Here is a 27,698-nt window from a genome sequence, read left to right on the forward strand (position 1 = left end):
TCGATAATTTAAACTCAAAAAGGTTTTGGACAATTTTCAAGTTCCTGCTCAAGTTTTTAATAGATTTTTTTTAAAATTTTTGAATCTTATCAAAATTTTTTTTATTTAGTATGACCACTAACATTCGATTACTGTGTTTAACTCAGGTGCATAGAAATAGAGCCTGTTACCTGATTGGTTTAGAATTATTAGATTGGGTGTGATTTCGAAAACAAATATTTCATGTTTTGTCATTAATAATAAACATAACCTCTGTTTAGGTTGTTAACTAAGTAAACTACAGAAATTAACAGCAGTGGTCGACATTTAAAACAAGGATTATTTGTATTGAATGGCCTGAGGGTATATTGACATACTATAAAAACTAACTTTGCTTGTAATAGCGTCATAATTAGCTGCTAAAATACATAATGCAAAATAAAATTTTCTTCATGATAATATCATGTTGTTTTATCCCTAATGTTACACTTTTCCAGTTTAAAAAACCTGCTAATGCGGACAGTTTTAGGCGCAGCTTGGTTTTTAATGTTATAAATGGCTACCCTACTAGGCACAGGCCTTTCTCAGTTGTGTTAAAGCGAGTAGAGGACAACCAAATGTTTTGTGGAGCGGCTATCATTGACGAATTCTGGGCTATAACAGCAGCACATTGTGTTCACCAAATTGACGGTGAGGTACTTTAATTCTAACACAACACCGGCCCGGTATTTTTCAGATCTCAAAGAAAAAGGTTTCCGTGTACATTGTTGAAAAATTGACAAGAGCTTCGAAAAAGCCTCAACTACAACGCAAGTAATTTTGTTCTTTGCCTATGACGTAGATTCATTTTAGTTTTGATTCTTGTGACAAGATTCAATTCCGTTTCCGATTCATTGGATACGTTTATACTCTCTTATATGGTATTTTTTTAATCACCGGGTGCGAAAAAGTTTAAAATCATAACTGTTCTTCATTAGCTGAACTGCGAAAAATTGAGAACTCAAGATTCAGCTAGCAAGGTAAGCTTTTTGTTGATGTAGTTGGTTGCACGTTGGTTTAGATGATCAAGATTATGTAGCTTTTCTGCTGATCTATCTATAGCATTTTGGGAGTCAATCATAATTCTTCTAGCTCTTTTGTTACGTTTTGCATAAAAACAGTGAAACAAAGCCAACAATTTCAATAAAATATGGGTTTTTGCTACAGTGATTTTTCCATTCTTCATCTCGATTTTATTGTACAATATCAGAAAATTCAGTGGCACCTAGTTGGTTTTTTCCGAGTAACTTTAAAAATCAGTTTAGTAAAGTTTTTTTGTTCTCTATTCTCCCTTTAACTGATTTTGTGATTCACAAAAGGGTTTATATTCATAATTAAAAGTATCAGCGATTGTACTTAAAATTTTTCGAATTAATCAACATAGACCACGAATATCTGAGGCTAGTGTTTGTTATCCAATCTTAGGTTTCTTCAAAGTTCGTTTCTGTAGAAAAATGTGTCTTAACTCTGGCCCCATTGTAATTTCATCTTCAGTTTGATTGGTTCCTTGAAAGTAACTGAGTGCTTTTGAGCTCCATCTGTTGACTGTCTGGCAAATTGAGTCACAAATAGTATTAGTGTGTTTGAAAGTTTTCAATGTTTGGATTGTGTAGGTATGGCAAAAGAAAGTCAAAGGTATGGCGATTAAAGGCTTCCGCGACTACTGTATCAAACATTAGTAACATATTACTGTCTGCAGCTCAGTGAAAACCTTATGGTCAGTTGTATAATATTTCAGTCACCTTGAAAAAATCAATCGTCGTAAACTAATGTGTCCGCTCTCGTTGCGATAACTTTCAAAAAGGATCAATAATCGAAGTCTTTATAAAAAAAACTAATAAGAATTCAAGACTTAATTTCTTGAGATCAGCAATGTATCGGTACAAAGTCGATATAGCAAGCAAAATCCTGTTTCGGTACAGGAAATCCAAATTTTTTGTATTTCACAATGTATAAGATTCAACGTATAAGACTCAACACCTATAAGACTGATAAGACTGATAAGACTCAACGTAAGAGAAAAACGTACGTAAGATTTACATCAGACAACTAGCAAGGTTGTTGGCCAAACGTAATTGATGCTCTTTTCAAGGTCGGAATAGGTCAAAAATGCTATTAATTTGACCTCTGGATTACATCTATATAAAAAAAAAGAGATTTGGTCCCACCGGGATTCGAACCGCAACCTCTAGATTAAGGGCCCTAGGTCCTAACCATTAGGCTATTTCCCAGTTGGAAGAATCTGTGCAAACGCACAATTAATATGCTCTTTCATTTACGCTTACACGCAATTGCGTCAGCAACATCTTCAGGCCCCAAAACTGATGATTCGAAAACTGGTATCAAATTAACAATAGGGCGAATCAATGAGCCGGATTTTGTTTGAATTTGAGCGGACCGTGCGATGCCGTCGTTACCATAACGTAGACTCAAAATGCGGGCCAGTGGATAATAGCCTCTTGGGCTGTCGCTATCGATAATCCAAACTAGGTCACCGGTTTTCAAGATTTCATCGGAAGGAGTCTTCCATTTACAACGACGATTCAATGGGGGGAGATATTCTTTTAACCATCTTTTCCAAATGGCATTAGCGTACGCTTGCGCTCTGGCGTATCGCTTTCGGTGATTGAAGTCATCGACAGGAGTGAGTGAAGGAAGGCAAGTACTGCGATTCCCCAAAAGAAAATGGTTTGGCGTTAATGCATCTAAATCGTTGGCATCGGAACTTACGGAAGTCAATGGGCGGTTGTTTAGTGACTGTTCCACCAGACAGAAAGTAGTGAGGAGTTTTTCGTCCGTAAGTCGACGATTGCCAAGGATTGCGTAAAGTGTTCGCTTGAAACTCCGAACTAGCCTTTCCCAAACACCTCCGTGGTGCGGTGCAGCAGGCGGATTAAACTTCCACTTGACTCCCTTTTGTGCCAGCTCCGAAGCAATTTTCTGTTTGTCCAAGTTTAGAAAACATAGCAACAGTTCTTTCTCTGTACCAACAAAGTTAGTGCCGTTGTCGGAACAAATGACCAACGGCATTCCACGACGAGCAATGAAGCGTTCAATACCCATAACACACGAATTTGTATCCATCGAATGTGCAACCTCAACATGAACGGCTCTGGTCGTGAGACAGGTGAGCAGGAAACCCCACCTTTTCTCAGAGGAGCGACGGATCGTGACGTGAAACGGACCAAAGTAGTCTAGACCGACATTCGTAAAGGGCGGACACTGGAAGGCAAGACGTTCGGACGGAAGGTCAGCCATCAAAGGTTGAACAGGCTTAGTGCTTCGTTTTCTGCAAAGGACACAATTAAAACGAATCGAACGGAAGATAGAACGAAGCTTCAGAACAGCATACTGCTGTTGGACAAGTGCGCGAAGATAATCGTTACCTTCATGATGATTTTTGAGGTGCATACGGCGTAAGAAAACGTACACCAGTGGATGTCGACCGTCGAGGATTATGGGGTGCTTCAAATTGAACTCCAGGTCAGCGAAGCGCTTAATTCGGCCACTAGAATGGAGCAGGCCACCAGGCCCGGCAAACGGCGAATAAGCAGCAATAGGGCTTCTTTTACTGATTTTCTTTGAACTGCGGAGTTGCATAAGCTCAATGGGGAAAGACTCTGCTTGTGTAAGAAGCTGCAATTTTTTTTCTGCTGCGGTAATTTCCTCGGGTTCCACTATTTTTCCATCTACAGATCGGTAGGTGGCGTGTCGTGGAAGAATACGTAGGACATACGCAACGATTCGAAGAAGTTTTGGATACGAACTGTATTTGCGCAGATGAATGCTGAAATCAGGATTTAAAGAGTTGGACTGTAGGGCTGAGCAGTTGTCCAAAGGGTTGGGATTAGCTGCTTGACGCTTCAACTTGATGTTTGACACCACTTCGGTGCCCGGGCGAAATGGAAAGTCAGATGTACGAAGAAATTCAGGACCACGTAACCAAGCGCTGTTCTGCAACGCCTCCGAGGACAATCCCCTCGTGCCGGCATCGGCCGGGTTGTTCTGCGTTGCCACGTGATGCCATTGATCGACCGTTGTTCCCTCTAGAATCTCGGAGACACGATTCGCGACAAATATGGGCTGTTTCTCTAGGGAATTCAACCACTGAAGGACTGTGGTACTATCTGTCCACATGAACGTGCGTTGAATCTGAATGGTGAGCGCCTCGCAAATTTCTAATCTGAGGCGGGATGCCAGCAAAGCCGCTTGGAGTTCGAGTTTAGGAACGGTGAGCACTTTCATCGGAGCTGCTCGTGCCTTTCTAATGACGAAGGCTAGTTCTGTTCTTTTTCCGTTGTCTGAGGAATTCACGAGAGCACGCAAAAACGCAACTGCGCTGAACACCTCCTGTGAACTGTCACCAAAGACATGTAATTCCAAGTGCTCGAACGAACCGGAGAAGTAGCTCCTAGGTATTTTCATTAGCCCAAGTTTTGGTAATTCTGCGCTCCAGGACTCGAAGCGCTCAATCATTTCCTTTGGGAGTACATCATCCCAGCTCTGACCGTGAAGTCGCCAGACATCTTTGAGGAGGAGCCGCGCTTTCACAGTAAAAGGGGAAACAAGACCAATTGGGTCAAATATTTTTGATACAAGACTCAATACCAGCCTTTGTGTAACAGCTTTCGAGGCATCACATATTGTTCCGCGGCTTACAACTAGTGTGTCATTTACATGATCCCACTTCAAACCTAGAACGTGGGATGATGACTCCTCTTTTGATGGGCCTATTTCTTTTGGAGCCTGTTCAACTGATTTGTCCTCCAGTTCTTCGAGGAGACCAGGGACATTGCTGATGAACTTAGTCAGCTTGAAACCTCCCCTGTTCAGTAATTCGATCAAATCGCGCGATATTTTTTGTACTAAGATGGGTGACTCCATTGAGTCAAGGTAATCATCCATATAAAATTTCTGGCTAACGGCTTGCGCCGCCTCGGGAAAATCTGAATTATTGTCTCTCGCGGTACGCAGTAACGCATAATTAGCGCAAGTTGGTGAATCTTTTGCGCCGAATATGTGTCTTGTGTACTGGTATACCTCAATGTTCCTTGAGGGATCTTCCCGCCAAAGGAAACGCAAAACCGACTGTTGCGCTGGCAAAACACCTACTTGTAAAAACATACCCTCAATATCAGCGGAAACAGCGAATTGATGCTGACGAAAGCGCATCAGAGTGTGGATTAGTCTCTGCAACAGATCTGGACCGGTGAGTAATACACTGTTCAAAGATATACCCCGAAACTTTGAAGCACCGTTCAACACCCTACGAACTTTTTCTGGCTTGTTAGGGTTTACAACCGGGTGATGAGGTAGGTACCATTCTCTTCCGGCGCAGTGCTTGTCGTCTCGACTTTCCACTTTGATAACATATCCTTTATCGAGATCGTCTTGAATTGTCTGTGCATAACGCTTGTACAAAACGGGATCTTTACCTAATCTCTTTTCCAATGATTTGAACTGCACCATTGCTGAAAAAAAATTGTTGGGGAGTTTTACATCGTCTGAAGACCAAAGCATGCCTACATGATATCGGCCCTCATTGTGTACGGTGGATTGTTCGAGGATCGCAGTTGCTCGATGGTCAGATGCTGAACGGGGATCGACCTGCTTGAAAGCCCCATATAACTCCATGTCATACCAGGATTTTATTTGGGTTGCTAACTCCGAATCTTGTTTAGCTACTGCCTTGAAACAAGTAGAAACCAGACCAGATGAAGATGGCAACGGACCGCTTAATACCCATCCCAACGGTAAGCGAACGGCAACGGGTGAGGATTTTGATTCGGTTTCAAAATACTCGATCGGGCGGATGGCGTGGTAAGCGTCTTGGCCTAGTATCATCTCGACGTTTGCGTAGCCATACGTCTTGTTCGGTAACACGCTTAAGTGAGGATACTTTTCTTGAATGGCAGCATTATCAATAATGTCGGAACCTACTCGTAAATTTGTTTTTACATAAGGGAGTAGATCAAACGGAGAGCAAGTGTCTTCACCTATTGGTTGGACAGTAACCTGTACAGATTCCGTTGTTATAGTTTCTTGAGTATTTATGCCATTCACGGTCAGCTTTAATGGGGTACCCTTCAATTGAAGACGACTAGCGAGCTCACTGGATATCCAAGAGTGACTACAAGCTGTGTCACAGAGAACAAGTGCTCTAGTGCGTACATCTGAGGGACTTAAAAGATCGACTTCAAGAACCTGAAGAAGCCCTTTTACATCAGTTATTGAAGTGAGTCCCGAGGAACTAGCCGTTCCCATAGACTTTGCATTTTCAACTGTATTTGATGACGTTTTTGTGGAGTTTACTTTAGTCAGCGTGGCAACGTTGCTTTTCTTCTCAGTGCATACGGGAAAAACGCGTTCTGCCCCGTGAAGTAATGTGCTATGAGTGCTTCGACAGCCCTCAATAGTGCATTTTCGTTGACGTGGACATGTTCGGAATGAGTGCTTGCCGTTCAAGCACGAGAAACAAAGTTGGTTTTCTGCAGCAATCTTAGCACGCTGCGTAGGAGTCTTTTCCTTGAAAGATTGACATCTCCAAATGGGATGTTGACATTTGCAAAGGGCGCAGGGCAATTGATCATTTTTTGCACTCTGGGAAGCTTTACTGGAGATATGTTGTTTTGCATTTGCATTAGCAGTAAAGACTTTTGAGGAGACTTTTGTTTTTGTTACACTTATGTTACCATTATCCTCGTTTTTTCCCTTGAAAGAGATTGCTTTCATGCGCTCATGAGCTTCTGCTTTCTCCTTCAGCCAATCGTTAAAATCTAACATGGTTGGCCTCAACCACTCTTTCTTCACGGTGTGCATTGACCAAGATTCTTTTAAATTTGGTGGAAGCTTTTGAACTGCCTGGTTTAAGAGGGACGAGCTACGAAGATCTGTGTCATATGACAATGACCTGAATACGCCAACGAGACTTGAGACTTCAGTAGCAAAGCTGATTATACTGTCTGAGTTGTGCATTTTTACCGGTGGATAGCTTGACAATTTATCAAGATGCGCAGTTACCACTGCCTGTGGCTGTCCAAACTTACGCTCAAGCGTTTTCAATGCATCTCTGTACATTGAACCACAATAAGCAAATTCCGCAATTGCAGCCTTTGCTTTCCCTGTTACCAATGTTTTCAGGTACGTTAGCTTAACGTCATCACTCAATGTCTGCGAATCAATCGCACTACTAAATTGGCCGTACCATTCGTGCCATTGAAGGGGGTCGCCGTTGTATTGAGAAAGTTTCCACTCGGGAAGGGGATCTCTCTTGCTGAAGCGAAGTAACTCGGCAAGATCTTTTACTGTTACTTGTTGAGATGTTGAAGAGTGCGGCAAACAAGGATGTTGCATGGGTAGTGGATTTCGAGAGTAAGGCAGCGAGGATGAAACGGGGGGATATCCCGGTAGGAATGGTGCTGTTTGCAGCGCCTGGTTATCTACTATTGCACTGGAAATTGGATTATGGTAGTACGTTGTACCACCTACGGTGCTTACTGAAACAGGTACGCTTGCCGTGACATTAACATTGGACCTCTGCGGAGCGATCGGGAAAACATTTGATGTGGTGTTTGATGGAACATTAGCGAGGGTCCATGTATTCAAGTTAGGCCTGTAGTGACTGTGTGGTATTGATAAAGCCTTGTTGTGGAGTGGGCTTGCCGAAGCTGCAGGCAAATTTGCTTCTAATTGCGCTGCCAAGTGGTTGAGTTGAGCGTCGGCCGGGAAAGCACTATCTTGATTATGTTGAGGGGTGTATGCTGCTGTCGAAAAATCATGAGCTGGAGATGAAGTTTGTAAATTTCCGGTGTTTTGCGGCTGGTTCGCGTATGCATTGCCTTTCAGAGACAAGCTAGGTTGATTTGTTTGAAAAAACAAACCACGGTAGTAAGCAGATTCTTGATCAGCAAGAGACTGCCAGAACTGCAGTGTATTGTTCGGCAAGCCTTCATTTTGATTGTTCACTTCGGAGATCGGATTATTGAGTTCAGGATCTTCGCTGCCTTGATTGATTTGCTGGATAAGATCATCATTTCCAATCAGATCTGACGGTTGAGAAATCAATTGTGGTAAATGCCGTTGGTTTTGATCGTTCATTTCTGATCGATGGTTCTCAAAAGTATGATTCTCGACAGTATTACCCTGTTCTTGGACAATAGAGTTACTATTTTGTGCATCTGCTGCCGCGGAAGAAATAGCTTGATCGAAACAAGCGCTGGATTTTTTCTGTTTGCGCGTCAAGATGGCTGTTTTTTGACTACCAACTGACTCAACCCAATCTTTGACGCGATTTTCGCTCTTTGTTGAGTAGATACTGCCATGTTTTGAGGAGCTATTAGTGGCGGTCTCTAAAAGCAAAGATTCATCGTCCATTAAGTTGATTTCCTGCATTTAAGCTTCAACGAGACGTTTTCGATTTTCCTCGTGCATTTTCTCGAGGTCTATTTGACGTTTCTTAGAAAACAATTCTATCTCATGTCTTCTCTCAGCCATTTCACGTTCTCTCTCTGCCATCTCAATTTCATACTCTCTTTCAGCTATTCGAGCAGCCGCTTTGTTTTCTTCCTCCACTTCTTCTCGTCTAATTTTTGCTAATATAAAATCTTTCCTGCGAGCCGTTGAAGCCTTCGAAGAGGTACTAGCAGACAAGGATTTGTGGGATCTTTGAGAGCTCTTTTTTGAATTTTCGTTGCCCTGAATGGAGTCTATATAGTCTCGGGCATTTTCCATATACTCATCGTGTCTTTTATTCACAACTGCCAGCCATTCTTCTAATTCTGACTGCAGTTTCTCTGCTTGTTCAGTCTTAGCTGCAAGGCCTATCAGGTTATCATTTTTTGCTATACAAGTTTCGAGTAGGTCTTTGCATTTGGTAACCAAACTTTCTACTCTCACTCGCCTCGCTTTTTCGTGGATAGCGTCGTCAATGCTTTCGTAAAGTTTGCACAACTCTTTCTCAATCTTGGCCCTTACATCATACACCTTAGAAACTTTGCTTGTATAGGGATTTGACATAATGGGAGGAAGAATACAACAATAGATTAACTTACAGATTTGGTGTACAAACAGAAAGGAAAGATGAAACAATATTTAACTTGGTCTGCGAAATTGGGATTTTAGGACAACAATTTAGGAGATAGAACAAATTGGGAGATAGAACAAATTAGATAGAACAAAGTGATCAATAATTGGACAATTCTCGTGACAGGGGAAATATAAGGTGGGGCGTAACTCGAGGAATGGGAGATTGGGAGGGGAGACTGACCGAGTCTCAATTACTATAGTTTCTATAACCCCTGTAGTTCAAACTGGGGACACAGAACATACAACCTTTTGAGACTCAGACAGCAAAACCCCAAAGCGTAATAGGAATATAATATTCGCGCGCAAGAGGAGGAGCGGAAACGGTCACGCAGCGAGCGAGCGACGAAACGGGAAAAACGGTGGAGCGGCGGATGCGATAATTGAAAACCTTGACAATGTGAGTGGTGCCAATCGAACGACACTACAATAACCACGCAACGAAAGCAGGACACGACGGAACGACTGAGTCCTACAACTAACAAGCTCTATAACCTCTGTAGTTAAACTGAGGTCACCGAGCCGGAAAGAAATAGGACTCAGTGGAGACTCGAAGTTACCGCCGCTTCAGCGGCGAGTTTCTTATTCTTTTTGGCTCTACGGCGTCGTTTATTGAGTTTGCTATGACGAGTTTTCTTAAGCAAACGGCGAAGTGATTCCTGATGCGTTAAAATTAATGTTAACGATTTAAGTTCCAAATGAACTTTCTGGTGCAATTGATAGTACTCTTTTACTAATTTTGGATCTTTCTGTTTTCGCTTTGACACTAGGTCAATCAGTACATGGATAGTCAAAACGTCTGTTTGCTTAAGAAAACCAAAGATATTTGGTGCTCCGTTTCGTGGGCAATAAACTATAGCTTTCAAACGAGTTTGGTAACTTTCTAGCACTTTAGAAAGTTCGGAAAACGCTAGTGCTCGAAAATTATTCGTTCGGTGAGAGGTCAGCGAATTGTTTATAGCGTCGTGCCAGATTATGACATCAGTTTTGTGCCGGAAGACGTTATCCAACTGATATTGTACCGTTTTCTTTCGTTAACAGCAAAGGGATTCAAGCTTAATCCCGGAAGTGAAAATACAGTGCTTTTATACCGTTTTTGGGTGCCTTTTGGTAGACTATTGATGGCGTGGAACAGCGAACTAGCACCCAAAATGAATACCATAAGCTCGCATCAACGTGTCTTTACCGTATCGGGACAAAAAACTACGAACCTTTCTTGTTTTTTGATGTTTTTTGAGATTTTTTCTCAAAAATCGGTAAAATCGACAATTTTCAAAAATTTGGTCAAAATTCAAATTTTTTGTTGAATACCTGTATTATACTGTTACCCCAACTACACTGAACAATAATTTACCAGTTTATCAAAAACTTGACCAAATTTTTGAATTTTCAAATTTTCGACCTAAAAAGTGCAAAAAAAAATTCGATAAATTTATCGAATTTTTTTGAAAGCTGGTTTTTCAGGTTCCTACACCTTCATTACGTTCGACCAATATCAATTTATCAGTTACGAGTGAGTTTAATTTTTTCGAATATAACCAGTTTTTTTTAAGTTTTTACGAGTTTTTTCGTCAATTTTCGGTCACAATTGCCTTTTCTGGTGAAATCCGTCTTTTTCTAACCCAAATTGTCTCGGTCTTACAGTTTTTGTGATGCTCGGTTGCACTGCCCCGAAGACCACGTCAGGATGTTCCAGTCACCCGATTTGCATGTAAAAATGATGACTGAAACCACCTCTCTCACTTTTTGGGCTGGGAAGCCGACACTTCACAAGTGTTCACAAGTCCAGTTGTTGTTGTGCTCCCTGATTTTTTCTCTCGGTGGACCAAAATGTCCGCTCTCGTTGCGATAACTTTCAAAAAGGATCAATAATCGAAGTCTTTATAAAAAAAAACTAATAAGAATTCAAGACTTAATTTCTTGAGATCAGCAATGTATCGGTACAAAGTCGATATAGCAAGCAAAATCCTGTTTCGGTACAGGAAATCCAAATTTTTTGTATTTCACAATGTATAAGATTCAACGTATAAGACTCAACACCTATAAGACTGATAAGACTGATAAGACTCAACGTAAGAGAAAAACGTACGTAAGATTTACATCAGACAACTAGCAAGGTTGTTGGCCAAACGTAATTGATGCTCTTTTCAAGGTCGGAATAGGTCAAAAATGCTATTAATTTGACCTCTGGATTACATCTATATCAAAAAAAAGAGATTTGGTCCCACCGGGATTCGAACCGCAACCTCTAGATTAAGGGCCCTAGGTCCTAACCATTAGGCTATTTCCCAGTTGGAACAATCTGTGCGAACGCACAATTAATATGCTCTTTCATTTACGCTTACACGCAATTGCGTCAGCAACATAATGCAAACAAAAACTGTCCTTTTGAGTTTAGCAGCAATTTAACAGAAGAAAAAAAAGACAGTTTTAGTGATTTAATTTTTATGGAAATTTGATAACCATAAAATGGTCCATATATCCTTTTTTATTGCGTTTTATGCTAAGTAAGATACCAAAGAAGTAAATTTTAAGTTTTCTTGAAGTTTAATGAATCCAGAAATGGGCTTCAAATAATTTGACAAATGTGATATATCGAGAAGTTGCGAACTTAGCAACATAAGTTAAAACTTCGATATATAACGAAAACTTTCTTACTTGATGTTTGGTGAAATGAAATTGAATAATGGCTTCTAATTTGAACCGAATCGTCGATTCAAATTTGTTGATACCGCAAGTTTATCAGTGTACATAAACCATAAATTTGGTTGATAAATTCGACCTTCCCACCACCAGATATGATCAGATATGATCAACTCTCCGACCCGAAATGACATGTTCTCAGTTAGGGAGAACAATGTGTTAAGTGCAAAAAACTGCACTAGTACTTGCCATATACGGCAAGGGGAAAAACTTGTTCTCAACTAAGGTGTAAATTAACCCATATCAGTTTACCTATATCTAGATGGATCTGTAAATTTTCACTTTACTGATACGGACTCTAATTACCTGTGAAATATTGTACATTTAGGCCACTTTGAATTCAATTATTAAAATAATAAATTTCTTGTTACTCGTGCTTGAGACCACGACAACAAATGACCAAAAAAATGGGCATTTTATACTACCGCTTTTTTAATGAAAATTTGTAACCATAGAACGGTCCATAACAATTTTTATGGGCCAAACTTTTTAATTATAAGTACGGCACCTTAAAACTCAAGCAGAATTTTTTGAAATTTCATGCACATAAACCTTAAAAATTATCTTAAATGAGCTAATTTGTGTCCCTTTATTTTCTATGAAATAATTACTCTCCTAAAGTGAATTTATTTTATGTATTACCCTCGATAAAGATATCATCAGATCCTACCGTAAAACATGTCTTTTAGACCGCTGTTCGTGGAAATCTTCATTTATCACAAAACCGAGCAAAAACGACTCGAAATTTGAAAGAAATATTTTGTTCTTGACATGAGAAGTTTTTGTGTATACTTTAGTTTTAGAATAAGTCTTAGCTTTGGTCTGTTTGGTTTCAAAACGTAGAAGTTCGATTGTTGCTTGAATTAAATCGATAAGCCGACAGCAAATCTAAAAGCAGGACAACTATAGGCAAACTGCATGACATCCGTCAACCGAAACGGCTGGGATTGGCCAGAAATAACAATTCTCATAAATTATAGTATTCCACCTCTGATGCCGGTTCAAGCCTACAGCTAGGAAAAATTGAGGAAGCAGAATCTCCAAAAAGTTATACATGAAAACTATCGAAAGCCAAGTTTGTAACAAGACTACAATCAGTAAGCTATGTTTTAATAGCGATTACGACGACTCCGACGTTTTAAACTTATCGCACCAACGATCATGGATTTTTTAAACCAATATAATTGGTATTTTTTTGCGTTCAAAACCGGATAAGAATTTAGGACGTTCGAAACCGACCTCAGCCATAAAATTTGCATCTAAGGACAGAAACGATTGATAATTTCATACGCTTTAAAACATACTTACCGACATCTCTTTTGTTTGCCACCAAACTTTCCATTGAGTTCTTATGATTTAAAACCGATTACACGAGAAATTTCCTTCATTTGGAAACTGAGCGTACTGACAGTACCGGAGAACGAACTAGGGGCATTTGTCGCTTTAGTCTGACTAAAACCAAACATACCGAACCGATGATTCTCAGACTGTTGAAACATGAAAATTTTATGAGTGGGGTATTCATAAATGTAAGAAGAGAATGCTGTTTTCAAAGTGAATTTTGTTTGCAATACAAACGGCTTAAAATATGTGAAATATGCTGAAAACCAGGTAAAGAATTTATATAATATGGTTCTGCACAGGAATATTTGCTTTATAATGCTGATTAATGTTTTCCGATACTTTGTTTGCCCCTTTTCAGCACAGTGCGCGCATTAGTGTTCAACGCAGAAACGTATGCTGACCTTTCGCTAAAATTGGGCTAAAAGTTTAAAAGTTGTGAAATTGGAGCTGGTGTCTTTTCAGAAAACTTCTTCTACATTCAATTCGCAAACTTCAAAGCAAATAATCAAATGATTAGAGGCAGAGCCAAGAATCGTGTGGTACTTCGGAAATTCATTCATGCCGAGTAAGTAAAAATTTGAACCCCAGTTGAGAAGAAAAAGATATTAAAGTAATCGTCGAAAATGAGTAGGAGTTTTAGCCGTTTTGCGCTGAAATTATAACGAACAATATTTTTTCTTCTGCTTTTAGGATATTTCTTATTTCTTCGCGACCAATATACACTGCTCATATTTTTTTTAACTTAACATACCCTGTCCCATCGACGGATGGCAATTGCCACCCAAATGCGCATCAAATCGGGCAACGATGCCAGCAGTTGTTGTTAAAGTTCAGCGTTTTGTGTTTACTTTTTGACGTGTTTACAAGTTTCGACATATTTTATGTACTGGTCCGTGAAACGGGTCACAAGAGTTCAGTAAGCTGAAAATTCAATTGAAATTGAAATGAAAATTATTGGCATGTGGAAACGTTGGGTTCCGTCCCGAGGAACGTTGTTAATTATGGCTACTATTAGACATGCCCGGGTCAACAATCATACAAATTTCTTTGATTTCGTACTAGGTCATATATGATTCTTAATAATCATACTAGGTCATATGTGATTTGTATGAATTCTTGGTAGTCAAAGAAGGACCATATATGATTTCCTAGAAACCATACAGGATCATTCAAAAAAATTCAAAGACTAAAAACTGTATAATTTTGATTTTCCATTAAAGTTGAAAAAATTTCTTGGATATCATACAAGGTCATATATGACACATAATACATTGACTGGTGCCACAAATCCCCGTATAATGTAGTGAGAGGACTTATTAAATTATTATATCGCATTTGCAATCCACATTTGATTCTTTGTGTGCGCTAAAAGAATAACTTTGTGGTTTAAATGTATTCCGAAAACGAAATTGACGTGATATGCAATTTTTTTCTTGATTAATTTTTTTTATAAATGAGCATTTATATGTATAAACTGGCTTCAGAGTATGTTAAAAATTTTGTTATCTTTTGGGACTTACTCTTTTAGTTTGTGTCCAACTTGCAATTGATATTGTACGTTAGGGTCTTTTGGCAGATCACAATGTGATGCTGGGGTACTATATAGGTGATGCCCTACCGAAAAAAAAACAAAAAAAAAAACAAACATGGTTAAAAATTTTCAAAAAATAAATGTATGATTCTTGGTATTCGTACTAGGATCATATACGATTTCTTGGTAATCATACAAGGATCATATATGATTTCTTTGGTTTCATACAAGGATCGTACTAATAAATCAAGTATGGAGAGTATGAAATCATATATGATCCTTGTATGAAATCAAAAAAAACTTCAACCCGGGCGTGGTGAGATCGAGATCGCTATCATCAGAGGTCAGTGGATGTTTCGTTTGGGTAAGATAAATGGACATCTGGTATCTGATTCGTATGTTTATATGACAAACACAATATTGTCTAAGCAAAACTATAATAAACAAGAAGGCTCGGTAATAGGCGTTGGCACATAGTGTTCTGAAGAGCTCATCTGCATTTTTGACTTAGTTTTCGACAAACTGAGGAAGAGATAGAAAGCTCTCAAAGAGTCACATATTGTTCAAAAAACAACTTAACGAAAGTAATGCCACATTCGAGGTTTAACAAAGTCTGCGAATGACGAGACTACGAAACAAGACAATCGTTAAATTAAAAAAAAAACAAAATTATTTGGACGCAAAAAGACATGTATATGTTTTAAAGAAAAAGGATTAACAAACTCAAAATTGCACTTCAAAACACCTAACTAAACAAAATGACCTCTACACTACAAAGGAGACATGAAACTTCTCCTAATGCGACTTCGTAACACTCAGAGAAATAGCTGCAGAAACTACAAAGTTCAAAAAAAATTACATTTTTCTAGAAAACCATTTTCTATGCTATTAAAACCATTAGGTATCGACCTATCATTAAAAAAAGTTCAATTATACTTCTTGATTTCGGTTAATATAAACCTCATAGGGAAGCAATTCAGACGTTTCATTATAATATAATTTATACGAAACAAAAAAAGAACAACAAAAATATGCAAATTTTTATTTAAGAAAAAAACAATTTATCAAGAGAACGGTGCAGCAGCCGTTAAAACGATAATCGAATCACAGAAAATATTATCAGCTCAATTATGCAGTCTTTTAACACCAAAGAGAGCTCCTCATTATTTTGTTGTCTCGACAAGGAAACAATGAACAAGTTGAAAAACTCAGATATCGCAGATATCCATAATCGCATTTTTAAATGAAAATACGTAGTATCAAAGTCAAGAAAACATTAGTTAGAAAAGAAGCATTTTAAGACATTGGATTCGTTAGGAAAAGGGGGTACCGTCTGTTTTTACAGAGACTACGCTACTTTGAGGAAAGAAAATTAAAGTTACAAAGTTGAAAAATCATTTGATTTTTTATAAAACAAATTTATTAAAAGTCACGAGAACAAAAATTTTTTAATTAAAAACAAAAACAAATTGACTAAAAACTTTTTGGAACACAGTTGGGTTTGTTTTTAGTGAGACTAAATCATAAGACAACAATTAACTGAGAACACAGCCAGAGTTCAAAACTTAACAAATTAATTTACGAAACCACAGAGTTGAAGTCATTAAAACTACGAGGTTTTACAAACAATCAAAAACTATGATAAAATGAAGGTATTTTATTTTTTTTCGAGGGTCTCATTTCATCACCAGTTGGTCATCTTTGTGCGGGTTCTACCTGAAAGAGACAAAATTACTTGCAGCTTTGAACACTAAAAACAAAGAAGATCTTATAAACATAAATTTTAAAAGCCCTATACACATCAGTTAAAAAATGCAACCAACAAAAAAATTAATGTTTACTTCAGCAAATGGTTGTTAGTATTGGCCAAAAATGAAACTAAGTTAGCTCATGTCGAAATAAGAAAATCAATATTTATGTGAAAGTCATTATAACCACTATTTTTTGATAAATTTTTACTGAATTGGTTCAATTATACCTCCAAAACCAGCCTTATTGACATCCGTTAAGTAAAAGAACCAACGAAAATTAGAGTGCCCTTCAGCAAAAGGTTGTAGTATCGATAAAAAATGAAACTAAGTGAGATCAAGTCGAAATAAAAAAAAAACCAAAATTTTTCAGAAAATCACTAAAAGCATCCAACATAAAATGATTTTATTGAATTGGTTCATTTATAAGTTCAAATGAGGCCATTGAGATCTTTAATGATCTAGAAATTTCTGAACAACAAAAACAACAAAACAACAACAAACACTGGTTAAAACTAGAGAACTTAATAAGTGTTGCATGAGAACTGTGTCTCAGCCATCAAAACCATAAGGTAATCACCAAAACAAAAGAAAAATTGCATAGCGCTGTCTTTAGACGTCAATTGGAATTGTCAGTAGGATGATGATGTGTTTAAAAAAAGAAAATGGAACCTCAAAAATAGGCAAATTTCAAAAATTACAAAATTTTTTTGAAAACTCGTATTACCAAAGCCAACATTCATGAACAAAAGTTGAAAACATTTCAAAAATTAAATTTTAATTCACATGGAAAAAATTGAGCTTAGACAAAAATACAGTTTGACAGTAGTATGAAATAAAACGTGCATCGTTCATTGATATTTTCTCAAGACAAATAAATACAATGTTAAGCCTTCAGCAATCAATTGAATGCACGGTAAAGTTTTGTTTGTACCCAATGAACAAGCGCATTGGTTGTTTTGATTAAAGAGAATAAGTCATGAGACTGTAAAAAAAGCGCAAGCAGAAAACAAGAATTTGTTTCAAGTTATAAAAAGCTTTGTCTAAGCCCTAATAACCATGAGCTCATACTCAAAAGCTAACATTTTTTAATCATTGGAGCTTTTTTTGCAAATTGGACCTGGTTCAATTGATTTTTTGTTTCAATTTATATTTCTCAATTTTAACATAAAAAAATTGCAAAAAAATATTCCAAAAAAAGTTTGCGTCTCAATACAATCTGAACAGTTTTGGATTATAAGAGTCCACGGAGAGAACAATGCGGGCCCTAATGAAGTTGCGCGTCTCGCTAGACACCTCATTGTTCAATTTGTTCGGCAAGAAAAAGTTATGCAAATGAAATATTTCAATTTATCAAAATTAAATGTTGCATTTTGGAAACATATTGATAATTAGCGAAAAATGGGCAAAAGTTCATTCCAAGGTGACTCTTATAAGAAACTGAAACACAAGTAGTCCTCTTGTGAAGTTTTAAAACCTTGTGTTAGCAGTTTTCTGGTCTAAGAAATTGGGGTATAAAAGCATATTTGGCATCAGTTTTGACGAGAAAGTCTGAATTTCGAAAACATTTAGCAAAAAACTTGGATCAAATCACTCAGTAACCCTCCTTTGTCCATAGAGGTAAAATCAATAACACAAATAAAATTGTTGAGAATTTTAACAAATTCCAGCAAAATTAACGAAAATTTGGGCTAAAATTTCGGAAAATGTGAACAAAAAGAACGGAAATCGGTCTATTATTCACAAATGTTTTAACCTCGATATCTCCCCCGAAACAACCATATTAAAGAAAATATTTTAAATACTGTACTCTACGCTGGACGGCCTTTATAAAGATACCACTCAAAACTCTCTAAGATGAATGTATCGATCGGCGAAAATTGATTGAACAAAGAAATCTATTTAAGTATATAATTCCTCCTCCAAATAAAGTGGTGTTGGTACAAAAAATCAAATATAAATTTGCCCTCAAAACTTACTGTCATTTTAAAAGAATCAATCAGAAAATTGTTTTCTCGTTCACGGATTTTCCATAACTGAATTTCTAAAACTTCCAAACTCCAAAATCACATAACCTTCGTGGGTTTTTTTATTAGAGGTCACTCGCTAGAACAGTCAGAGATGGGTTTAAGAGTTGAAAACGAAACATCTTGAAGGCAAATCAAGACAATAAAATTTGCTAGAATTCCATTTTCGTGTTTTCTGTTTACCTTTGCTCTAACTGGTATATATTCTCTTAGGTTATGATCTGCCATAGTTGTTCATCAATCCTAAAAATATCTCTCAGTGGACTTCTCCAAAATATCGTTGCCTATTAGTTAATTGTTACAGGTGATTGCACTTCTAAACTCCCAGTGATTTACATCACATTTGAGATTCACTTCTAACAGATTCAAGGCCGTTTTCAGATACTATATTAAGTTCAATTTAACTCTTGTCGAAACATTTTTCCATCGGGAATACTGTTACCCAACTTTAAGCATGAGCATTTTGTGACATGTTTTTGGTCATTATTGTAGAGCCAGTCTTACTTGGAATTTTTTCAAAATTTTGACTTCAGACTAAGATGGGACTCTTTTTAACACACTTGGCCTGTTGAATTAGCAATCTTAATAATACTGACAAAATTCATGCTCTTGTTGAGCTTCCAAGGTATGTATTGAATTGAGGATTCATTTTCATTGAGATAGGCCTCAAGTGGTTTGTCCAGAATCATAAGATTCCGTGCATGTTTAGTACAACTGCGTGGAACTACACCACTGAAATTTTTTTTCTGATACATAATTGGTGGGTGCCCGGGCCAAACTATAGTCATTTCGAAGCACCTGCTGGAGGGATCTGCCACCCTAGTGTATACATCAGCTAAAACGCCAACGCCATCAACACAGTAGCCCAAGGAGTTATTCACGATAAAGCTGTCTTTGGATTTTATTCCTCATGAGCAAGAACAAAATTAAAGGCTTGCGTTTTTTCTACAACGGGAATCGTATCTCATGAAAAAAAACTGTTTTATTATTGTGATCATGATAACATTTAATAGCGAAAAATGATGCACATATAAAAAACCGACTTCATTTGGATCTGCTGTAATTCCGCCCTGAGAAATTGAATACTACAAAAAATATCCATATAGAATTGTCTGAAGTCTTAGTTTTCGTCGTTAAATTTGTCGTACAATCTATACTGAATTGTGTTTTCGCTCAGCGAGATCCAATGTTGTATCAGGAAAATGTCCACATGAATAGCAAGGGAATCAGATCATAAAAATTAAGAAGAATGAGCAAATAAATAAATGATCTCCGAATCATGAAATGAAATTAACATCAAAAAAAGAAAAACATATTGAACTAAAATGAAACTTACGTGAACTTAATGATCAGCGCCATAAATTAAGGTTTAAACAAGAATAGAATTACTAATGTATCACTTTCCTCCCATGAAAAAATTAACATTTTTACAACTTGTTTATAACAGAAATTAAATAAAATATCTACTGGTTATCAAAACTAATGAAAAAATTTTTCTAGTAAGTTTTTTGTCTTGCAAGCACACTAATCAGATTCATAGTCTGAGGCAAAGTCTGATTCAAAGTCTGAGGCAAAATCAGTTCTCTTGACTGTCATGGACGTTTTTTCATAATGTGGACAAACGTGGTATTGTAGTGGATTTGGGATATCAGTTGGGCAGGTTCCTATTTGTAGGTTAGTTTTAGGACCATCTGGAATTTGACTAGCTGTTTTTCTTGATTGTGTAGATTGTGTTTTTATTCGATTTTTCTTGTTAACTGATCATTTATCGTCATTTTTGACAAGAAGAAGTTCTTTTTGAAGTAAGTGTTGGGGGATAAGTTTGTGTTGAAATCATGGATTCATCTGACTCTGTTATAGTAGGCAATGTGCGTTGTCATTTACTCAATGTTTTTTGACTTGTACTAATTTCAGCCTGTTTTCTTGATCTTTGTGGTGGTGATGCTGTTGCTTGCTCCGCGGAAGTAGTGATCTCTTGTTTCTCTTCAGTTTGCGGTGCAATTGACTCTATCTTTTTAGGCATGATTGGCATGCTTACACGCAAAGCGCGAGAAACAAATGAAAGCATTGAGAATAGGCATCTCGTATAATCATTTATGCGTCGATTTTTAATCTTCTTCCCGCCTTCATTTTGTTTATAGCGTTCTGGGCATGTTTCTGAATGAGTTCTTCAGTCTTTTTTTACGTAACTGGTTTTGATTTACGGTCCGAACAATACCAACTCCTCTTGCTCAGCCTTAGTGCCAAATATGGCCAAATCTGAGTGGCGAGCCGTTACTTCTCTCTTCTAGGGCTCCTTTATAGCGAAGGAAGTTCGTCTGTTTTGACTACTGAAAACCCTGGGCTAGAACGCCGCACCGACCATCCAGGCTCTTCGTTTACTTTAGGGGTTATTTTTAGCTAATTTCAAATTTGATGATGCCTCTGTTCCAGGATCGGATAATCATATTTACGGATGTTGAAGTACTCTGAACCCTTGCGCTGGACCGTTGTTTCTAAGCTTGACTGCTTTTTGGATTTAGCTGTGACGTCTTTTGTTCAAGTCCAATGTCACTTCAAGATCCATCCTCCATGCGATCTTCGGGTATAAGTCCATCCCCCCGGTTAATTTCCAGATCTAAAAAATAATTCAAAATCTGTTAACCAATTTAGGCTAGGTTTTGCGATTACCAAACTAAAAGGAGTATTTGGGTTATGTCCAAAATGAGCCTCAAATGCTAAAAGATTGATTGTCTTTTGACGACAAATTTGAAGCCGCTAAATTATCGAATTTATTGAAGCCTGTAGAATAAATTGATTTTGCGCCGCGGTTTTAATGCATGTTCAGCGGCTTCTAGTTTTTGTATCAGCATTTCTACTAGTCCGATCGCTCTGTGATTGTGAATTGGAGCTTCAAAGAGCTTAATATTGTTTCGATTACACACTGATCAGATTTGCTGACCGATTCGACATTTAGCTTGGTCTAGCCTAATTGCGTGTCGTATGCCATGTAATAATAGGTTCTTGAAGGAACTTTAAAACATTTTATGCGTTCGCTTTATCGGAAAATTCAGAGGTGGGAAAATATGAAAATTGATCAGTTTTTGCATAGAAGTATACTTCCTGGTCTTTTTCATTGTACATAAGACCAACAAAAATCTATCTAAATTTCTTCATTACGAACTTTATATAACAATGATGGTGCCCAATCAGTTGAAGGAATTAAATTTTTTTTTGCGAATTTTAACGCAATGGTTGTGCTTTACGTTTTTTAGAGTAGATCGCGGTTCAGGTTTGGCCAACATGCAGGAATTGCCATAGCTGTCATACCCAAGCTTCCTGGGTGTATCGGTTGAATGTCCTCGATGTATGCGTCTCCTATCAAAATTGGGACCGCACTATTGTCGTGAACGCTTACTCAACTTTTCTTTATGTGGAGGTATTTCCCCGGATATAAGGCAAAATTCGCTTCAATCTCTTTTCGTTGTCAGTAAATATGCAATCACTTTTTTATCTTAGAACTGCGTCCTTCGATTTAAGGCTAGCCATCAACGCACTAGAAAAGATTTTTGAAAGGGCTTGTTAAATGAAAGGGCATTTCAGGTTGAAATGGTCTGCCGATAAAGTTTTACATTTGTGGTGTCTGTTTCCGTTGTGGAGGGTGTCCTGGTGCGTTGGGGAGCATTCGACGATCCGGTTTTGTCGGAAAATATGACCTTTGCTTGTGTTGCTTGATGGATGTTGAAAAAAGTTTTGAGATCTAAGTTGGTCATCATTCGTACTGGTTGGATTTTGTTTGCACTTTTTTTGGAATTAGAGACTGAAAAAAGCTACTGAATTTAGGCAGAGGATTGGGCAAAGAGCACATATGAATTGTTTCTTTTGTTGGCGAAAAGTATTGAGTTGGAATGATTGGTATGTAATTGGCTTTTCATTTCGTCATTACTACAGCTTTCAGAATATTCGTATTTTATCCCAACGATTTATCCGAATAGTTTGTCATCGGTATGCAAACTATTTGCGTTCATATTATTTGCCTCAATTCGCTCCACGAAATCCGCATAATTTTTTTCATCAACAGAATTTTTTTGCGCTGCGTTTGATTTCGTCTAAATTTGCAACCAAGAATTGCTCGTCATACGTACATATTTTAGCAGCTGCTGGTGCGGTTCCCGTGCGATGTAATCAACCAGACCCATTTTGATCAATGGTCAATTGTGATTTCAAACGGAAGTAATTGTTAAACCCATCGTTTGAGACGACTATTATATGGTTTATCAGCTCTATTAGCACGCACTGTTTGGACTAGATCTCTGTGGCCATTAATGAAATTGAGCAATTTTTTGAATAGGTAATATTTGAAAAACTCGGTTGACCAAACTACACCAAAATGTTCCAGTTCATTAACATTATATTTTTTTTCTTCTCTATTAGGAAAGTGCGAGGCGAATGCTACGTTTTGCCAGCCTTCTGAAGTACTTTGTTCAAGAGCAGCTCTGAGATCTTTCCTTGGAGTGTCACCTTTTATACTTTTTCAAAAATTGTGTTGAAGTGTTTTTTTCATCTATTTGTAATTCAATTTGAAATAAAATTTTTTCATGTTCGTCTACCAAAATAAATTTAGTGTTTTTTTAGTAATTGTCGTATAAGATGACAAACTGCGAAAAACTTGCGATAAGTTTTCCGAGATGATGAACAGAGTCCATGAATGATATTAACTCTTTAGATTTGTTGGTGCACTAAGGAGTTGTATTGCATCTGTTTAATTTGCTAAACATGTTATTCGGGATTGAGTAAATTTGTTACCAAGCCATTTTATTTGGGTTGTTGCAAAATGTCATTTGGCTCGATTAATTCGTAGTTCTCATCTTCTACTTTTTTGAGACCGTCTTTTACAAGGTGTGCATGATCTTCATTTTTCGATCTGCTGACTATTACAATGTCGTCACGAAAAGAAAAAATTGTAATGGATCCAATCAAAAAGCAATTAATAGATTGAAATTCAGTAGGCATAACCGTTAAGATAGAGAACTTGTTTGGGAACAGAATGTGCCTGTCAAACTTTATCTATCTAAGTCGAAATTGCAAAGGCATGCCGTATAAGCGTGTGAAACAAGTTGGCTAAAATTTATTGCAAATCAATTTTTGTAAAATAAGCGGTCTCCTGCGGCGCGTTTGATAGTGTTTGCAAAAACGTTTGATTTAGCCATTTGATGTTTTTCATGTTTTCAATGTTTTACATTTAGCGGGTTGACCTTTTAGCGTGTTCAAATTTATACATATTGTGTTTTGCGAGTGTAAGACTTATTTTGGTACATCCACTGGAATCAATTAGCAATTTAATTTCAATGCTGCCAATTGTAATGGTCATGTTTTGCGGGGCGGTTTAATCCGGTTCATATTTCTCGATCATTGCAACGTAATTTTTATCAAAGGAGTCATAGTATGAGTCGTACTGTTCATTTTAATGAACAGGTTTACGTTTTGTTCCTTTATATTGTCTGATTTTCACTCTGTTTGTTTGCTCGATTACCTTGTGATCTGTTTTTGTTGGTATTTTGCTTTTATCGACCTGACTTTGCGAAGTGGTTAGTAGATCACAATTATTTCACTTCCTGGCCATAGCGAAACAAACCTGTTGGTGATATGCGTCACATTGCTTACACATTTTCATCATTGATTTTTGAACTCATGATTGGAAGTGTTTCTGTTTCTTTATTGTGGTCTTGTATTTGCGCCGAAAAAATCGCATAAATTGATGAATTGCATTTCTGCCATTTGTTTTATTCGATGAAACTCTTTGTTAGTTTGGCGTTTCCATGTTTAATTTTTGGTTCCATGTTTACTGCATTGCTTGGTGCTCTCTCTGGTTCAACTTCATGATGTAACAATTCACATTTAAAGTCGTCAACTGCCATATTTCTAACAAAAATGTCTCGTGTTTTGTATTCCTCATAATTTTCAAAGTTGCAGTTTTCTGCTAGTTTTTACCGCGTGCTGTGGAACTGTTCAAAAGTTTTACTTTTTTCTGTTTTCTAGAGAAGAAAACATGTCGATCAAAAGTGATGTTACGGAGTCGAAAAGATATTTCTAGATTTTCCCAAAGTTTGAGCGTTGGCAGATGATAGATGACATCATGAGGAAATTTCTGTGTTAGTATTCTAGGTCCCTCTGTCCCTATGCATAGATACGCTTTTTTGATCGCACAAAGCCCATGGGCGTTCCCTATAAATGTTTTCCGATGTATGTTTTTTACCATTTGAGTGCCCATTGTAATTTGAGCAGCATTTTCCATATTCACCTGTCTCTTTCTGTTTGTTCCGTTGCATCCTCGAACGGCGCCTCGTATTTCGGTTCAGCTGGAAGTTTGACCCCCGAGAAATCTGGTTCTGTCTGAAGTGATAATTTGAAGCCAATAGGATGCGTCGTTATGTAGTTGCCCGTTCCCAAGGTGGTTCGATTGACAAAGTGGTGTTATGGGATTCTCGAGTTGTTAACTGCGCTATGTCGCACAGTCCATTTTTAACTGTGTTTGGCTCAGTGAAATCCATTGTTGAGTTAAGCTTGAATTTGGGTTTTTTTCCCGGTGCAAAATTGGTCATAATTCTGTTGGTTAAAATTATTTAGTGTTGAGGCAATTTTAAGTCGGTATTCGCTCTACGATTCTAACAGTATATTTGGTTATAGTGATTTGCTCACTGAAAGACTAACTATTGAGCATGACGCCCAATTGTCTGATTTTCTTGTGAAAAGTCTGATTTAAAAACTCAATGAACAATTTTTTGAGAATGAGAAAACAATGACGAACATAATCTGATCAGCAATTTGATCATGCATTAAAATAAAAACAAAGAAGATTAAAACTAAAATCGGTGCAAAGATCAGGAATTCGGCTAATTGAACAATCACTGAATAATATCAACAAACTAGAAAGAATGAAAAAAAGGATCTCCATTTCGGGAAAGATATTTTAATTAAAATATCAAAGACAAAATGATCTAAACTAATACTCAAACGAGTTTAATGACTAGCGCCACAAATCAAGGATTTAACGAGATGGAATTCACTATTGTTCCACATTATTTTTCAATTTTTGTTCGATTTTTGCCTGACGAATATTTTTTCATCGAGTTGTTGACTCAATTTCCATGGAACCGCACATCAAATAATGTGATCACTTTCAAAATGATTTCTGTAGTTATGACATTTGCCTTTATTTTCAGGCTGAAAAACTAAATTCTCTACTGGAGTCCTCCATCTACTGGGGGATATGTTCTTAAATTAATTGTCTTAGAAATGTGTTCGTTGTGCAAATGTGTTGGTTGTTCAGATGTGTTGGTTGTTTTGGTGTTGGTTTCAGCCCTTTACTTTCAAGGCTGAAAAACTAAATTGAGTTCTACATCAACTGGAGGAAAGTTTTACTTCATTAATCGTCTTTGATATGTGTTGGTTGCGCAAATGTGTGTCCCCATCATCAAGTCCAATAAATTGGATCTCCTTGTCCTTTTTGTTGTGTAACTTGATAACTTTTTTGAAATTCTGATTTTAAAGTTTGGCCTTTTGATTTGCGGGTTCTATTTAATTATACGAGAAATTATTCGACTCGAAAATTTATTGAAACATTAGTGAACGATGTTTCTAATTTAATCCACGATGCTAATAAATTGCATCCAACTATTGGTATAAATCAAGCAGCTAATATAGTAATTTTTGCACGTTGAATTTTCAAATCGTTATATTGATTTGGCGTTTTTAATGTTCCCAAGGTTTAGACATGCCATTTGAAATAGATTTTAATTCTAATGGTTTTTCTCTGACCATTTTGCGTGTTCAAAATTATACAAAATGTGTTTTGCGAGTGTAAGATTATTTATGGTTCATCCACTGGAATCAAGGAGCAATTTACTTTCTGTGTTGTCAATTTTAATATTCAAGAATTGCGGGGCGATTTAGTTTGGTTCACTATTGTTGATCAATGCAAAGTAAATATTTTCAGAGGAGTCATATTGTGAGTGGTACTGTTCATTTTAATTAATGAAATTTACGTTTTGTTCCTCTGAACTGTCTGTATCTTTTTGATTTTCGGTCTGTTTATTTGCTTGATTACCTTAAGATGTGTTTTTTTGGCATTTTGCTTTTATCGACATACATTTGCAGTGTGATTGAGTAGACCACAGTGGTTACTTTTCTTAACCATAGCGATGCAAGCCTGTTTGTGATTTGCGTCCATTTGTTTCAATTATTTCTGCATTAATCATTGAATTCAATATTGGGAGTCCTTCTGTTTCTTTGTTGCGGTGTATTTGCGCCAGAAAATCGAGTAAATTGCTGAAGTGGGTTTATGCCATTTCTTTTATTTGATGAAAATCTTAGTTAGTGTGATGTCCCAATTCGATGTTTACTGCAATGCTTAATGCTTTCTAGTTCAACTGTATCATATGACATTTCATGTTGAATCTCGTCAACTGACTTACAAATACAAATATGTCTCGTGTTAAAATTTCCTCTCGATTTCAAAAATTGCGGTTTTCAGCTGGTCTTTACCCTCTTTTGTTGCAGCGTCGATAGGTGCCTCGTATTTTGATTCATGTGGAAGTTTGACTCCTAAATGTTTTGTTTCGAGATATGTCCGAACTGATATTTTTACGTGACAAGATTGCTAGCTTTACTTTCTTGCCATTTCCCCCATAGGATGGGTGGTTCTGATGTTGCTCGCTCCCAAGTGGGTTAATTGACAAAGGGGTTTTCAAGATTTTCGGACTGTTAACTGCGTTATGTCGCACAGATTAACAACCTATTTTTAATTATGTTTGGCTCAGCGGAATCAATTTTTGAGTTATGCCTGAATTTGGGTGATTTCGCGGTGCAAAGTCGGTTATAATTCTGTTGGTTAGAATTATTTAGTTTTGAGAGAATTTTAAGTTGGTTTTCGCCCCTCAAATCTAATAGTATGTATAGTTATTTTCGTTTGTTTAGCGAAAGACTTGATATTGAGTGTGACGTCGATTTGTCTGGTTTGCTTGAAAAAAGCGTACTTTAAAAAATTCCTGAACAAATTTTTGAGAATGAATTTACAATGACAAGCAAAATCTGATAAGCCATTTGATCTTGCACTAAATTATGAACAAAAAAGATTAAAACTAATGTCGGGCCAAAGATCAGGAAATCAGCTACTTGAACAGACACTGAATAATATCAACAAATTAGGAAGAATGAAAAAAAGGATCTGCAACTCAGGAAAGATATTATAATCAAAATACTAAAGAC

General features: G+C 37.2%; 1 protein-coding gene across 1 annotated transcript in view; it reads left to right on the forward strand.

Moving 5' to 3' along the window:
* Positions 1-341: 341 nt before the first annotated feature.
* Positions 342-27,698, forward strand: part of LOC142348439 (kallikrein 1-related peptidase-like b4) — a 60,839-nt gene continuing 33,482 nt past the window's right edge. Inside the window, exons 1-2 of the mRNA XM_075399797.1 lie at positions 342-669; positions 13,609-13,711. Coding sequence (XP_075255912.1) covers positions 411-669; positions 13,609-13,711 — 362 coding nt within the window. The 5' untranslated portion in view covers positions 342-410. The remainder of the gene's footprint in view (positions 670-13,608; positions 13,712-27,698) is intronic.

Source organism: Convolutriloba macropyga, chromosome 10 (assembly GCF_964194025.1).
Source record: "Convolutriloba macropyga chromosome 10, txConMacr16.3, whole genome shotgun sequence".
Classification (NCBI taxonomy): Eukaryota; Metazoa; Xenacoelomorpha; order Acoela; family Convolutidae; genus Convolutriloba; species Convolutriloba macropyga.